Here is a 13,938-nt window from a genome sequence, read left to right on the forward strand (position 1 = left end):
AATATTATACTTTTATTGTTTCACTTTAATCATTATTAAAATCACTGCTCCTGAAAAAACGGCCGTTTTTAAAACTTTTTTTTTGCATTGATCCATGTCCCCTGGGGCAGGACCCAGGTCCCCAAACACTTTTTAGGACAGTAACTTGCATAGTAACCTTTAAAATTAGCACTTTAGATTGTGAACGTTCGAGTCCCATAGACTTTAATAGGGTTCTAAAGTTCACAAGAAGTTTAGGTCTGTTTGCAGGTTCTGGTGCGAACCGAACAGGGGGGTGTTCGGCTCATCCTTAGTACTCACGTTGGTGAGCTGCTGTATGTACAGCAGCACTAAACAGAAATGACTGAAAAGTTCCCTGTCAACACTAATACTACGTACACATGACCGGACTTTCCGTCGCAATGAACTCTGATGGACTTTGACGGAGTTCCGCTGAAACGGACTTGCCTACACACGATCACACCAAAGTCCGATCGTTTAACACTATGACGTACGACGGGACTAGAAAAAGGAAGTTCAATAGCCCACACACGATTGAATTATCCGACAGATTCGTTCCGTCGGGAACTTTGCTGTTGAAAAGTCCAGTCATGTGTACACAGCATAAGACATCCAAAACAAGGCTCTGAAGAAGAGGGAAACCTTGAAACGTGTTAGCCGATGTAACTACAAGTGCTGTGGATTTTCGCATATGGATTTAAGTGGATGATTTTATGATAATGCTATGACACAATCACTGGTTTGTGAGTACATTCACCTCCATTTTAATTAAATAAAACATGTATTGAGGATAATGAGCTAGGCCTATGTACCCTCTGTGTTCTTCTATGCTTATGGCGGGTGCAAATACCTGATGCCCAGGCGTAGCAATTTATTGGGGGTGGGGGGTACAGGTAAAGTCTCTAAGGCGCCATGCATACCAAAAGCTAAAAAACGCTGAATGAAAAATGCTTATAATAGCTTTTTTATGCCAGCCAGTTAGGAACTTTCAGCTCTTTTTTTCTGCTGGCAAAATGCTCCCAAAAACCCTTTCTGCTCCTAGAAGCTGAAGCTTCAAAAACGCTTCTAGACTAAAATAGTGTGCATGGGCACATAGAATAACACTATTTGCTTCTAGAAGCTATGAGTGTTTTTTTAAGCTAGTGTGCATGGAGCCTCAGTGCAAACACAGTTTTGTTTGTGGTTTCATCTACTGTATATACTGACAAGTCATAAAAAAAAAAAGCTGTGCCTCTTGTGATTTTTAAAGGTCTAGTCTAGCCTTGTTTATAAAAAAAAATCCCAGCTTCACTTATGTCATATAATGACAGGAAAGGCGCAGGTTTCTATTTAAATATGTCTCTTTCTTTACTATGATGTGATTCATAGGTGTACATAGTATGTTCAGATAATTGACACCCAGGAGCTCCACAGGATGAATGTTCAACCTTACATAAACAGCCATGGTCCCAAAGCTTTATGTTTGCTCTTTTCTGGACAGGATAGAACTACAATTAAAATTCCATACTAGCTCTGTCATGAAAATGTCACATTTACCTGCAGCAACTTCCTTCTGTAAAAATCCCCTGGCTGTGTTTATAAAGCCGTGTGACATATGCAGCGTCTCTTGTCTTGTAATGACATTTACTATTTTACGAAGATTAAGCATCCAGCTCTTTTGTGAAATGTTTTGTGTTGGTTAGCTTTTTGTAAATGTGAGCAGTCATCAAAAATTTCATTGAAAAAGCTACAGTACACATAGACTTATATGGTATATGACTGTGTGTTACCAAAAACAAAGTCTGCTTGATGCATTTTTGGTGCAATTTCCAGCAAAACATACTTTCTACAGGGATGTATAATAAAACATGCCTAAAACACACCATACTACAACAGAAAAAAATGTAGCCCAAATAAAGTCATCACTGATACCTAAACCACATTAAGTGTTTGTATTGACATGTATTTCATGTACGAACATCCATAATATCACCTGCTGTCCTCAACTGTATGTGACCACACCAGGGACTGTGATGCATTATGGGTTTTTTATTTTTTTTTTGTACATGGTGTATGTAAGAACAAAATAAACAGATTTTGTCCAAACATATTGAGACTTTAAATGTAGCAGTGAGGAAAATCCAACAAGATCTAGCAAAAATTGCATCAAAACTTTATTATAAAAGCATTCAATAAAATTGCATAATATAACACCAGGATATCAGATGTATACATAGGGCAATCCTATGTATGATTAGAGTCATCACTTGAACAGAGAATCACTACAACCTCCAGTTCTGTGGACCATAACCCATAACATGCTTCATAAGAAGTTGTGTGTAATGCCTCTGGAAACTGAGACCCAACAAGTGACTTCTAGTCTGACAAGCCTGAGCATTGAGTTTTAGGGTATTCCACCTTCTCTTGCCCTACTGCCTATGAAGTCCGTGGTTAAACAGATAAATCGCATTCAAGTCTGGATCTGCACTGCTTTGCATACAGAAAATGTACATGTGATGGCCCCTTTGGGACAAGGTGTTCCCAGATGGGAACCCCCCTTATCTTTAGAAGTCTCTTCTGGGTGGAGTCACTAAGGCTGCATTCAAACTTGTATATAAAAGAGAATTCTCCCATGCTACTATCACTTTAAGTGGAAAAATGCTGACTGCTGCAGATGCCAATAATCCATAGCTAATGAGGTATATATATATAGGGTAAAGCTGGTGCTGCGCTGTCAAATAATAATGTGATCATGTAAATGGTGAAATAAATATGAACAATGCAAATATAACGATGATAATAATTTCCCACAATAAAATTTCCATGTACAGTACTTACCATACAAAAGTGGCTAATGTGATTATATATATATATATATATATATATATATAAAACAAATGAAAACATCAATAAAATAAACGTCCAACAGACCGATACTATAGGTCTGATGAATGAAGTTCAATAAGTGACTGGTGTCTTCCTCAATTAGTAATAGCGAATAAAGTGACTGATGCCTTTTCCGTCCTGTTGTGATGACATCTCTGTGCTCTCAAGCCTCTCACCTTACTGGTGTAAGGTAATAGCATAAGATGGCTGGCTCTCTTAGGATCTGTGCGTCTCCACTGGTCTCAAAGGGTCCTACAGAAATGTGTCCAGCTTGTAGGCCTCTATGCTGAATGATGCTCCCTGGAGATCCCACCCGTTAATCTCCTCGATTGTATTGTATAAGAAAGAATGCTCCGATAGCGTGATAACGTTTAACCGATATATTAATATTAAAACAGCTGATAAGTTACTCACTTTTCAGTGACCAAAAACATACTTCCGCGTCACTTCTGGTAGCCTGTCGCTTAGTCCCAACGCGTATCGTCACACCTACATGACTTCATCAGCACAGCACCACCTTTACTCTATGCATTCAAACTTGAGCGTAGCAAATATGAGCGTTTTTCGTGCGTTTTCAGAAGTTTTTGAGCTTTGCTATTTTTTTTATTTGTCACTAGAGAAAACTATCATCTGCTGCATCATTTGTTGCTAGGTTTTTCAGCTTTTTTTAGCTTTTCCATCAGATTTCTTTATTTTTTTTTATTATTATTATTATTATTTTTTTTAGGGCAAGGGGTTAGAGTTAAGGTTAGGTTAGGGTTAGGATTAGGGTTTGGGGTTTGGGTTAATATCTTATTTATTGTCTTATTATTGCACACTAGTATGAAAATGGTTGTATGCCCCATACTGTATGCTGTCTGTCTGTCCATGTCTGGGCCCTTGTGTTTAGTAAGTTTTTAATGAACAACATTATTTGGTGGAGGTATTTGATATCTCTATGTGATTTGACTAACAAGTCCAAAAAACATTTCTTCTTAACTTTACATACCATTTGGGGGTCGCTTTATACCTTTTTTCTTGTTTTTTTTCCCCCAATATTTTTCTTAGTCTTGGCATACAGGTATGCTGACCCACACCTTACAATGGTGAAATAATGGATGTTTTCAAACTGTCCTCCCCCTTTTTTACTAGCTACTGTCTTATTATTTATTTATTTGGACTATGACTACTATTATACTAAAAAGAAGTGAATATAAAAAAAAAAAAAATAATACAAAAAATGAATAAAAATAATCATGAATAATAAGTAAATACAATACATGAATACTATATAATAATAAATATAGAAAGAAACAATTAACCCCTAACCCTTTAAAAAAATTAAATAAAAGAATATTAGGGCGGCACAGTGGTGTAGTGGTTAGCACTCTCACCTAGCAGTAAAAAGGGTCGCTGGTTTGAATCCCAACCACGACACTACCTGTCTGGAGTTTGCATGTTCTCTCTGTGCCTGCGTGGGTTTCCTCCGGGTACTCCGGTTTCCTGACACACTCCAAAGACATGTAGGTAGGTTAATTGGCTTCTGTCCCAAATTGGCCCTAGTATATGAACGGGGACCTTGGAATGTGGGCTCCTTGATGGTAGGGACCGATGTGAGTGTGCAATGTACAGGGATAGGGACAATTGTAGACACTCACTCAGGTTGAACTGAATGGACAGGTGTCTTTATTCAACCTTACTAACTATTAATAAAATAATAATAAACACCCTAATCCTAACACAAATTAAATACATTAATAATAATTCATTTTTTGTTTGGGTGTTTATTTTATTATTGTTAATAATAATTTAATATTTTTTATGGTTAGGGGTCAATTAATATTATTTATTACATAATATTTTATTTATGATGTTTTTTTAATTTGTGTATTTATTTTACATTTATTTATTCATACATTATTACAATTTTTTTTTTTCATTTACAATTTTTCATTTGAGCAGAAATTGCACAAAAACGCACATTTCCATTTATTTTTAAGGGAATAAAAAAGTGCCAAAAATCTGCAACTCTTCCGAATTTGAGATACAAAAAAAAGCATCAGAACTTTTTTGAGCTTCAGGCAAACTGGAGTGGAGTTGTGAACCAACTTTCTCCCCCCGTGTTTTGGAGTTATGAGCTTCAAGCTACAAAATGCTGAGGTATGAATGGGGCCTTAAGTTTCACAAACTTAGCATACCCTGTTTGCCAAGATATTGCTACAACATTGGGTGTAATTTCTGAAAGGAGAGGATCATCTCACATGACGCCCACTTACCCCAAAACAGGTCGCATTTCATTAGTCATCAGACCACCAGTCATCAGAGGGGCAGGAAGCACAGCCCTGCCTTCACAAAGGTGGCTGCCTCCACGCAGAGACACAGTGCTGAACAGGGCATGGTAAGCCAGTAATGGGGAAAAAAAATCAGATGTAGGGAGACCACAGGCAATACTAGTGACTAGGCCTTTGCCTTTTTTGAGCAAAGCTTCCACAGTTCAGGTGCTTTTTATTGAACCCCTATCAAAATATTACACTTAATAAGATACTGACTTCCTCAAAAAAGTCTGCAACTCCATTATGTATAATTATTTGAATGGACTCGGTCTTCCGGTAAAGTCTGCGGCTATGCTTGGCTGGGAAGCAGAGACTGGCCAGGAAACTTCCCCTGAAAACTGGTTAGATATGATTTCTAATATGTTTAAATGCACAAAATCCATGGCATTGAAGGAAACTGTTGTTAAACTTCACATTAGTTGGTACTACACCCCTTCAAAAGTACACAGGTTCTACCCACAGTCCCAGAAAATTGCTTCAGGGGTAGCCCAGAAAGGGGGAAACACTTGCATATGTTTTGGAGTTGTAGGGCTCTTAAGCAGATCTGGCAGAAAGTACAGTGGTGTGAAAAAGTGTTTGCCCCCTTCCTCATTTCCTGTTCCTTTGCATGTTTGTCACACTTAAGTGTTTCGGAACATCAAACCAATTTAAACAATAGTCAAGGACAACACAAGTAAACACAAAATGCAATTTGTAAATGAAGGTGTTTATTATTAAAGGTGAAAAAAAATCCAAACCATCATGGCCCTGTGTGAAAAAGTGATTGCCCCCTAAACCTAATAACTGGTTGGGCCACCCTTAGCAGCAACAACTGCAACCAAGCGTTTGCGATAACGTGCAATTTACAGCGTCCTGGAGGAATTTTGGCCCACTCATCTTTGCAGAATTGTCCTAATTCAGTTACATTAGAGGGTTTTCGAGCATGAACGGCCTTTTTAAGGTCATACCACAACATCTCAATAGGATTCAGGTCAGGACTTTGGCTAGGCCACTCCAAAGTCTTCATTTTGTTTTTCTTCAGCCATTCGGTGGTGGACTTGCTGGTGTGTTTAGGATCATTGTCCTGCTGCAGAACCCAAGTTCGTTTCAGCTTGAGTACACGAACAGATGGTCGGACATTCTCCTTCAGGATCTCTTGGTAGACAGCAGAATTCATAGTTCCTTTTATCACGGCAAGTCTTCCAGGTCCTGAAGCAGCAAAACAGCCCCAGACCATCACACTACCACCATCATATTTTACTGTTGGTATAATGTTCTTTTTATGAAATGCAGTGTTCCTTCTACGCCAGATATACTTGGACACACACCTTCCAAAGAGTTCCACTTTTGTCTCATCGGTCCACAGAATGTTGTCCCAAAAGTCTTGGGGATCATCAAGATGTGTTGTGGAGAAATTGAGACGAGCTTTGATGTTCTTTTTGCTCAGCAGTGGTTTTCTCCTTGGAACTCTGCCATGCAGGCCATTTTTTCCCAGTCTTTTCCTGATGGTGGAGGCATGAACGCTGACCTTAACTGAGGCAAGTGAGGCCTGCAGTTCCTTGGACGTTGTTGTGGGGTCTTTTGTGACCTCTTGGATGAGTCGTCGCTGCGCTCTTGGGGTAATTTTGGGCGGCCGGACACTCCTGGGAAGGTTCACCACTGTTCCATGTCTTCGCCATTTGTGGATAATGGCTCTCACTGTGGTTCGCTGGATTCCCAAAGCTTTGGAAATGGCTTTATAACCCTTTCCAGACTGATAGATCTCAATTACTTTCTTTCTCAATTGTTCCTGAATTTCTTTGGGTCTCGGCATGATGTGTAGCTTTTAAGGATCTTCTGGTGGACCTTACTGTGTCAAGCAGCTCCTATTTAAGTGATGCCTTGATTGTGAACAGGTGTGGCAATAATCAGGCCTGGGTGTGGCTAGAGAAATTGAACTCAGGTGTGGACAACCACAGTTATAGTATGTTTTAACAAGGGGGGCAATCACTTTTTCACACAGGGCCATGATGGTTTGGATTTTTTTTCACCTTTAATAATAAACACCTTCATTTACAAATTGCATTTTGTGTTTACTTGTGTTGTCCTTGACTATTGTTTAAATTGGTTTGATGATCCGAAACACTTAAGTGTGACAAACATGCAAAGGAACAGGAAATGAGGAAGGGGGCAAACACTTTTTCACACCACTGTATCTTCTAAGGTCGCCATGATCACAGGTATTCAAGTGACAATGACACATCAGATGTGTCTTTTTTTTGTTGACTTACCCAAAGTCTACCCTCCAGAACAAAAATTGTCCCACACCCGGTTCAGTGCAGTTCACTGGACAATTGCTCTGTTCTGGCGCACACCTGGTGTCCCTTGGGAGCAGATCCTTAAATGTATGGGGGCTATACAGCTCGTGGAAAAGGTATATCGCACTATCATGGATACTACGCTAATCTATGACAGAAAGTGGGAGTCTTGGTCAGCATATGGGTTATTGAGTATATAGACTCCTTAAGTCAGAACAACAAATTAAACCACAATGAACATTTTGATGCCCTTACCTTTCTTTTTTGTTATGTTATTAAGGAATGGAGTTGCCCTTTCTACTTTTTGTATAGTTTCTGGCACTCTACATAGGGTATATTCTCTACTGCGAACAGTATATGTGGTAATCTATGATGACTAAGTAGGAAGGTCCTCCAATGGATCACTGACCATTTTTTTGGAGGATTATGTAATATATCCTTATGGATTGCAAAATGTTGAAACACACTATGTACGAATGTTTGCATGTGTTTTTTCTTGTAATTTTCTTTTTTAACTCTCCAATAAAACAATCGGCGTTAAACATAAAAAAGTTTGCAACCACGGCAGGGAGAATAGCTGATGTAATTTGTAATTTCCATTATTACTAAGATTTTACTTATCCGACTTCATCCCTGATCAACTCAATCCTGTTCGGTGTATGACCACACCAGTATACGTGTGCTGCATCAAAGCATGTGGTGGCCAGATTTACAGCAGTCACACCTTGTTAAAGCTTCTGTTACTTTACGTCTCACTTACCGTACATTGAAAAGCCATGAAATGGAATTACCCCTATAAAACATAAGACATACAATGTATTAATACTCCAACATACAAACGACTTGGAATTATCTACAAGATCATATCGTAGGTTGTTCAGTTTTGTAAGAGATGTTCAAAGTAATGATTAAGGTGTTGCTTTACACCATCTTGCAAAACATGGTTTTTATTGTAAGACAGCTATCAGGATTGAATTATAACAAAAGGAAACAAAAAGCATCCATATGGTCCTTTAATTAGACCAGGATGCTGTGCTTTTTGCTTCCGTGTAAGATATATAATGACTCTGCCCTTAGTGATCACATGCACATGCAATAAAAGTTGTCATCGCAAGCAGCATCAGTTGGTATAATGGTATAATTGTAAAGTGGGTCCTGATGCTAAAAGAGATATGCTATTGATTTACCACTACATATGATGTAATTCCCCCCCCCCCCCCCAAAAAAAAGTGTGCTTTGCTAGGAAATGAAACTGTAAAGCTTTTGTTTATTTTTCTTGATCCTTTAGAGCAGGGGTCTCCAAACTTTATAAACAAAGGGATGGTTTACTGTCCTTCAGACTTTGAGGGGGCCGGACTGTGGCCAGTTAAACAATTCCCTAGCCTTGGTATTCAAGAGAGGAATATTTCCCCATTGGTGGTATCAGGGGAAGGAATAGTGCACCATCATTGGTGTCAGTGGGAAGAATACTGTCCTGCCGTTGGTGTCAGTGGGTGGAATAGTGCCCTTTTGTTGGCAGTCAATATGCCCTGTGGTTGGTGTCAATGGAAGGAATAGTGCCCCAAGGGCGGGATAAAGGTAAACAAAGGGTCACATCGGGCCCTCGGGCCACAGTTTGGAGACCACTGCTTTAGAGGAATATGGGTTTCTGAAACTTTCTGGATCTCTTTACTTTGTTACAATGCTTCTAGCCTCCACTTTTTGCATCAAGGGCTGCTGAATAAAATGGTAAGAAACAAAATAAAAAGTGTTTCATAGCATTGTTGCAACATAAGCTGTATCATGTCTAAAGAACACAGAAAAAAAAAAAATCAGTGACCTTGTTAAGGTGAAACTCCAGATAAACTGCTCTGTAGCAAGAGAGCTTTATTTTCAGGAGTTAGTATGGAGGCAGACAACTTTTCTTTCCAGCAGGCCACCAGATCTGGCTGAACTAAACCCATAAGCACCTTTCGCCTTGTTACCTCTTCTTAGACCTTGACTGACTGCGCTGTCAATCTTTTTTTTAGCCTTTATGAACCCCGTCCACTTAAAGCTACCCACATTATCTTCAGAGGTCATCTTTATGGTTTGCCAAAAGTATAAACTGTTTACTGGAAAGTTTCTGTTCAATGGCAGACAACAGGAGCACTATCCTTTCAGGCCAGAAACTCTCCCTCCACACCTCAAGTCTGAAGTAGAAACACTTGAAAATCTCAGTGAAGAATGGCCACAGGTTACATAATTGAATAGTTTATAAGGTTGAAAAAAGGCATTAGTTCAACCTATGTGTGTGCAATTTTTATTCGCCAACAATTTTCAAAGCTCTTATCTCAAAGGGAGCCTAGAAAAGCCCTGTTTGAAATTTACACATCTCTCAGGCTCCACTTGTACACTTTTAGAGACCTCTGATTCTATATGCAGAAGCTCAGAGACAGTGCTCTAAAGCCTTAGGAACAGACAAGTCGTGTCTGTGAGAGCTGCAAGTTTGGTGGAAGCTGCAAAATTGTATGTGGAGACAAGCATTAGCCTTGCTCAGCCTGTTAGTTAGGACGTGGATTTGTATAGTTAGTGCCAGGAAACGGCTAGGATGTTGTTTTGGAGTTTGTGCCCTGTTTATTTTGTTGAACACTTTACAGCACCTGTAAATGGACTTGTAAATAGCACCAATAAACACAGCACTGTGTCACTACTAGCCGGCATCTGTGCTTGAAAATGTGCTCACCCCAGGGAGCTTTGTACCAGCTACCTATCCCTAGCTCACATCCTCTATATTCTACTTACTGAGGAAGACATCTAAATGTTTTTGAAGTTGTCGACACTCTCATCTAGTGCCACTTCCTGGGGGAGGGAGTTCCACATTTTAACTACTCTAACAATAAAGAACTCTTTCAGCAATCTAAGGTTAAACCTCCTTCCTTCGGATCTCAAATAATGGCCACGTTTCCTCTTCAGAGACCTAAGAGTAAACTATTACAGTTACAGCAATGTAATCATATCACCCCTTAAGTGCCTCTTCTCCAGAGTGAATAACAGTAATCTATATAAATGATCCTCATAGCTGGGGTCCTCCACCCCACCTATTATTTTTTTTTCCTGCTGCTGAACTCTTTCTCAATCAACAGTGACTTTCCTGAGGAATGATGACCAAAACTAAACTGCATATTCAAGATGATGCCAAACCAGTATTTTTTAAAAGGGTATGTTATTGATTTATCTTTTGAATGTATGCCTTTTTATACTGCATGAGGGTATTCCATTAGCCTTGTTAGCTGCAGCTTGGCATTGCATTCTATTGCTAAGTCTAATCTACAAGCACCCTCAGATCCTATTCATTCACCGTTTCTCCAAGGGGGAGAGTAATTAACATGTTTTTGCATTACAAATCCTTTCGCAAGTAATGTATAATTTGCATGTGTACTTTTGGCACATACATGCATAACAGGTGCCATACTGAGAGAACAGGCTACACAAGGAATGACACCCCCCTAAAATACTTTTACTGTTTTACCTACCAAACATTTTGTAATTCTGTACAGGCAGCCTTGTGATTTACAAAACATTTTTCATACTGCACAGCCAGGAAGGTGGCATGCATACCTGCTGGAAATCAATGTATCTTCCCGGTTCAGCAAGCAGCAATGATGTTTACATCACCACTCTTCTCTTTTTTTCCCCCAGTAAGCAGGGTGACCTGACCGGCACAGGTTTCTGTATCACAAGAATGGCTGGTCAAAATCACAGATCCTTTGGCAGGTAAACATACAGTATGTAGAATGCATTTTAGCTGCATATTTAGTTTTTTCTCTGCACTTCTGGTACAATCAGCTACTGATATTTGTACAATTTTCATAATCTACCACTAGAGGATGACAAAGCACAGCTTACCATTCGGTGGATAGACAACGGCAAACTCTTCTAAGCCAAGCTTGCCTACAATTAAAAGACCGAAAGTTACTTTTTCCAGATGCTGAAGCACTATAGACATAGAAATAATCTTACTGGCAAGGCCCAACAAATAGAAAAGATGACAATATGCACACCATATGACTGCATAACAAGGTAATTGAAATTTTGATGGTTCCTAAACAAATAAAATACATTTATATTAAGATAGATCATTTATCATAAAATCACAACAGCCTCCTTTAGGAAATCTATTTTAAAGACATGGGCATTCACTAGTAAAGAGAACACATTCGAGGAACAGTAAATAAAAAATGAAACGTGGTTTACATAAAAGAGCTTTTAAATTGCATTTTTGGCATCTCAGGCCCCATACACACTATTCGATTTTCTGCAGATTTTTGTCTTCAGATTTACCAAAACCATATAATATGAGGTCAAATCTGATTGTATGCAATCAGGCAGGCCCTTGCACTACATGGTTTTGGTAAATCTGAAGACAAAAATCAGCAGAAAATCTAATAGTGTCAATGGGGTCTAAGGGTATCGGAAGCTTTGGAAAACTTTAAATGCAAGTTCATATTTTTAATATCTGCCAAAACTGATTTGGAGCGTGCTTTTCATATTTACAGCTACTGTATCTACTTTACTGCCTATAATGCTCCTATTTAAATATAATATATAATATAATATAACAATGTAAAAAAAAAGCAAGCTGGAATCACCCTAACCCAAGTTCAACTGCAAGCCATTAACCACTTAACAACTGGCCCATAGCCGAATGACGGCTACAGGGCGGTTGTTTAACTCTGGGAGGCCGTCATATGACGTCCTCCCAGAATTCCGCTCTTGCGCGCCCCCTGGGGCGCGCACTCGAGAGCATCCGTGACCGCCGGGTCCACAGGACCTGGCGCATCACGGTAAACGGCCGCTCATCGCGGCCGTTTACCACGTGATCGCTCCGTCAAATGACGGAGCGATCACTTGTAAACAAACCGGCGTCATGTTATGACGCCGGTTCCTCCCTCCCCTCTCTGTACCGATCGGTACAGCGGAGGGGGAAGAGATCGGTGTCAGCAGCGCTGTGGGCTGCATCTGCAGTGCCCACATCGCTGCTCACCGAAATTTAACTCCTCAGTTCCCTGCCAATACTCTGCAATGCCCACCAATACTCTGCAATGCCCGCCAATACTCTGCAGTACCCGCCAATACTCTGCAGTACCCGCCAATACTCTGCAGTACCCGCCAATACTCTGCAGTACCCGCCAATACTCTGCAGTACAATTCCAGCCAATACTCTGCAGTACAATTCCAGCCAATACTCTGCAATACCCTGCCAATACTCTGCCATACCCTGCCATAAATTGCCATACCCGGAGATACCCAGCCATACTCGGAGATACCCAGCCATACTCGATGATACCCTGCAATACCCAGCCATAGACATCCCCCCTCCCTCCCGCCGCCTTCCGGTGCTTCTACCGACTCGCCAATAGAATCTTTTTTTTTTTATTTCAGGCTTTCCAGCTTAGAGGTGAGATGTGGGGTCTTATTGACCCCATATCTCACTGTAAAGAGGACCTGTCATGCCATATTCCGATTACAAGGGATGTTTACATTTCTTGTAATAGGAATAAAAGTGATCAAAAAAATTATTTTTGGGGAAAAAAAATGTCAAAATAAAATAAATAAACTAAAATGAACAATAAGATTTTTTTTTTTAAAGCGCCCCTGTCCCCATGTGCCCGCATGCAGAAGCGAATGCATACGTAAGTCCCGCCCACATATGAAAACGGTGTTCAAACCACACATGTGAGGTATCGCTGTAACCAGTAAAAAAAAATTTAAAGCGTCGCCTATGGGGATTTTTAAGTAGCGACGTTTGGAGCCATTCCACGAGCGTGTGCAATTTTGAAGAGTGACATATTAGGTATCTATTTACTCGGCGTAACTTCATCTTTCACATTATGCAAAAATTGGGCTAACTTTACTGTGTTTTTTTTTTTAAGCACAAAATTTTTTTTTTCCCAAAAAAAGCATCAAAAAATTGCTGTGCAAATACCGTGCGAGATAAAAAGTTGCAACGACCACCATTGTATTCTCCAGGGTGTTTGCTAAAAAAAATATATAATGTTTTGGGATTCTATGTAATTTTCTAGCAAACAAATTATGATTTTTACATGGAGAGAAATGTCAGAATTGTCCTGGGTGCTCCAGAACGCCTGATGGTTCTCCCTGCATGTTTGGCCTCTGTATGTGGCCACACTGTGTAAAAGTCTCACACATGTGGTATCGCCATACTCAGGAGTAATAGCAGAATGTGTTTTGGGGTGTAATTTGTGGTATGCATATGCTGTGTGTGAGAAATAAACTGATAATATGACAATTTTGTGAAAAAAAAAAAGTAAAAAAAATCTTGATTTTGCAAAGAATTGTGGGAAAAAATGACAACTTCAAAAAACTCATCATGCCTCTTACTAAATACCTTGGAATGTCTTCTTTCCAAAAAGGGGTCATTTGGGGGGTATTTGTACTTTTCTGGCATGTTAGGATCTCAAGAATTGAAATAGGCCGTCAGTACTTCAGGTGTGATCAATTTT

The 13,938-nt window shown here is 39.6% G+C and overlaps 1 protein-coding gene across 1 annotated transcript in view; it reads right to left on the reverse strand.

Moving 5' to 3' along the window:
* TBC1D19 (TBC1 domain family member 19) overlaps positions 1-13,938 on the reverse strand; it is a 259,514-nt gene that overhangs the window by 49,089 nt on the left and 196,487 nt on the right. Inside the window, exons 15-16 of the mRNA XM_077477677.1 lie at positions 11,321-11,365; positions 8,214-8,246 (exon numbers count right to left, since the gene is read on the reverse strand). Coding sequence (XP_077333803.1) covers positions 8,214-8,246; positions 11,321-11,365 — 78 coding nt within the window. The remainder of the gene's footprint in view (positions 1-8,213; positions 8,247-11,320; positions 11,366-13,938) is intronic.

This window comes from Lithobates pipiens, unplaced genomic scaffold (genome assembly GCF_037356315.1).
Source record: "Lithobates pipiens isolate NorthernLeopardFrog02 unplaced genomic scaffold, aLitPip1_a1.2 Scaffold_13, whole genome shotgun sequence".
NCBI lineage: Eukaryota > Metazoa > Chordata > Amphibia > Anura > Ranidae > Lithobates > Lithobates pipiens.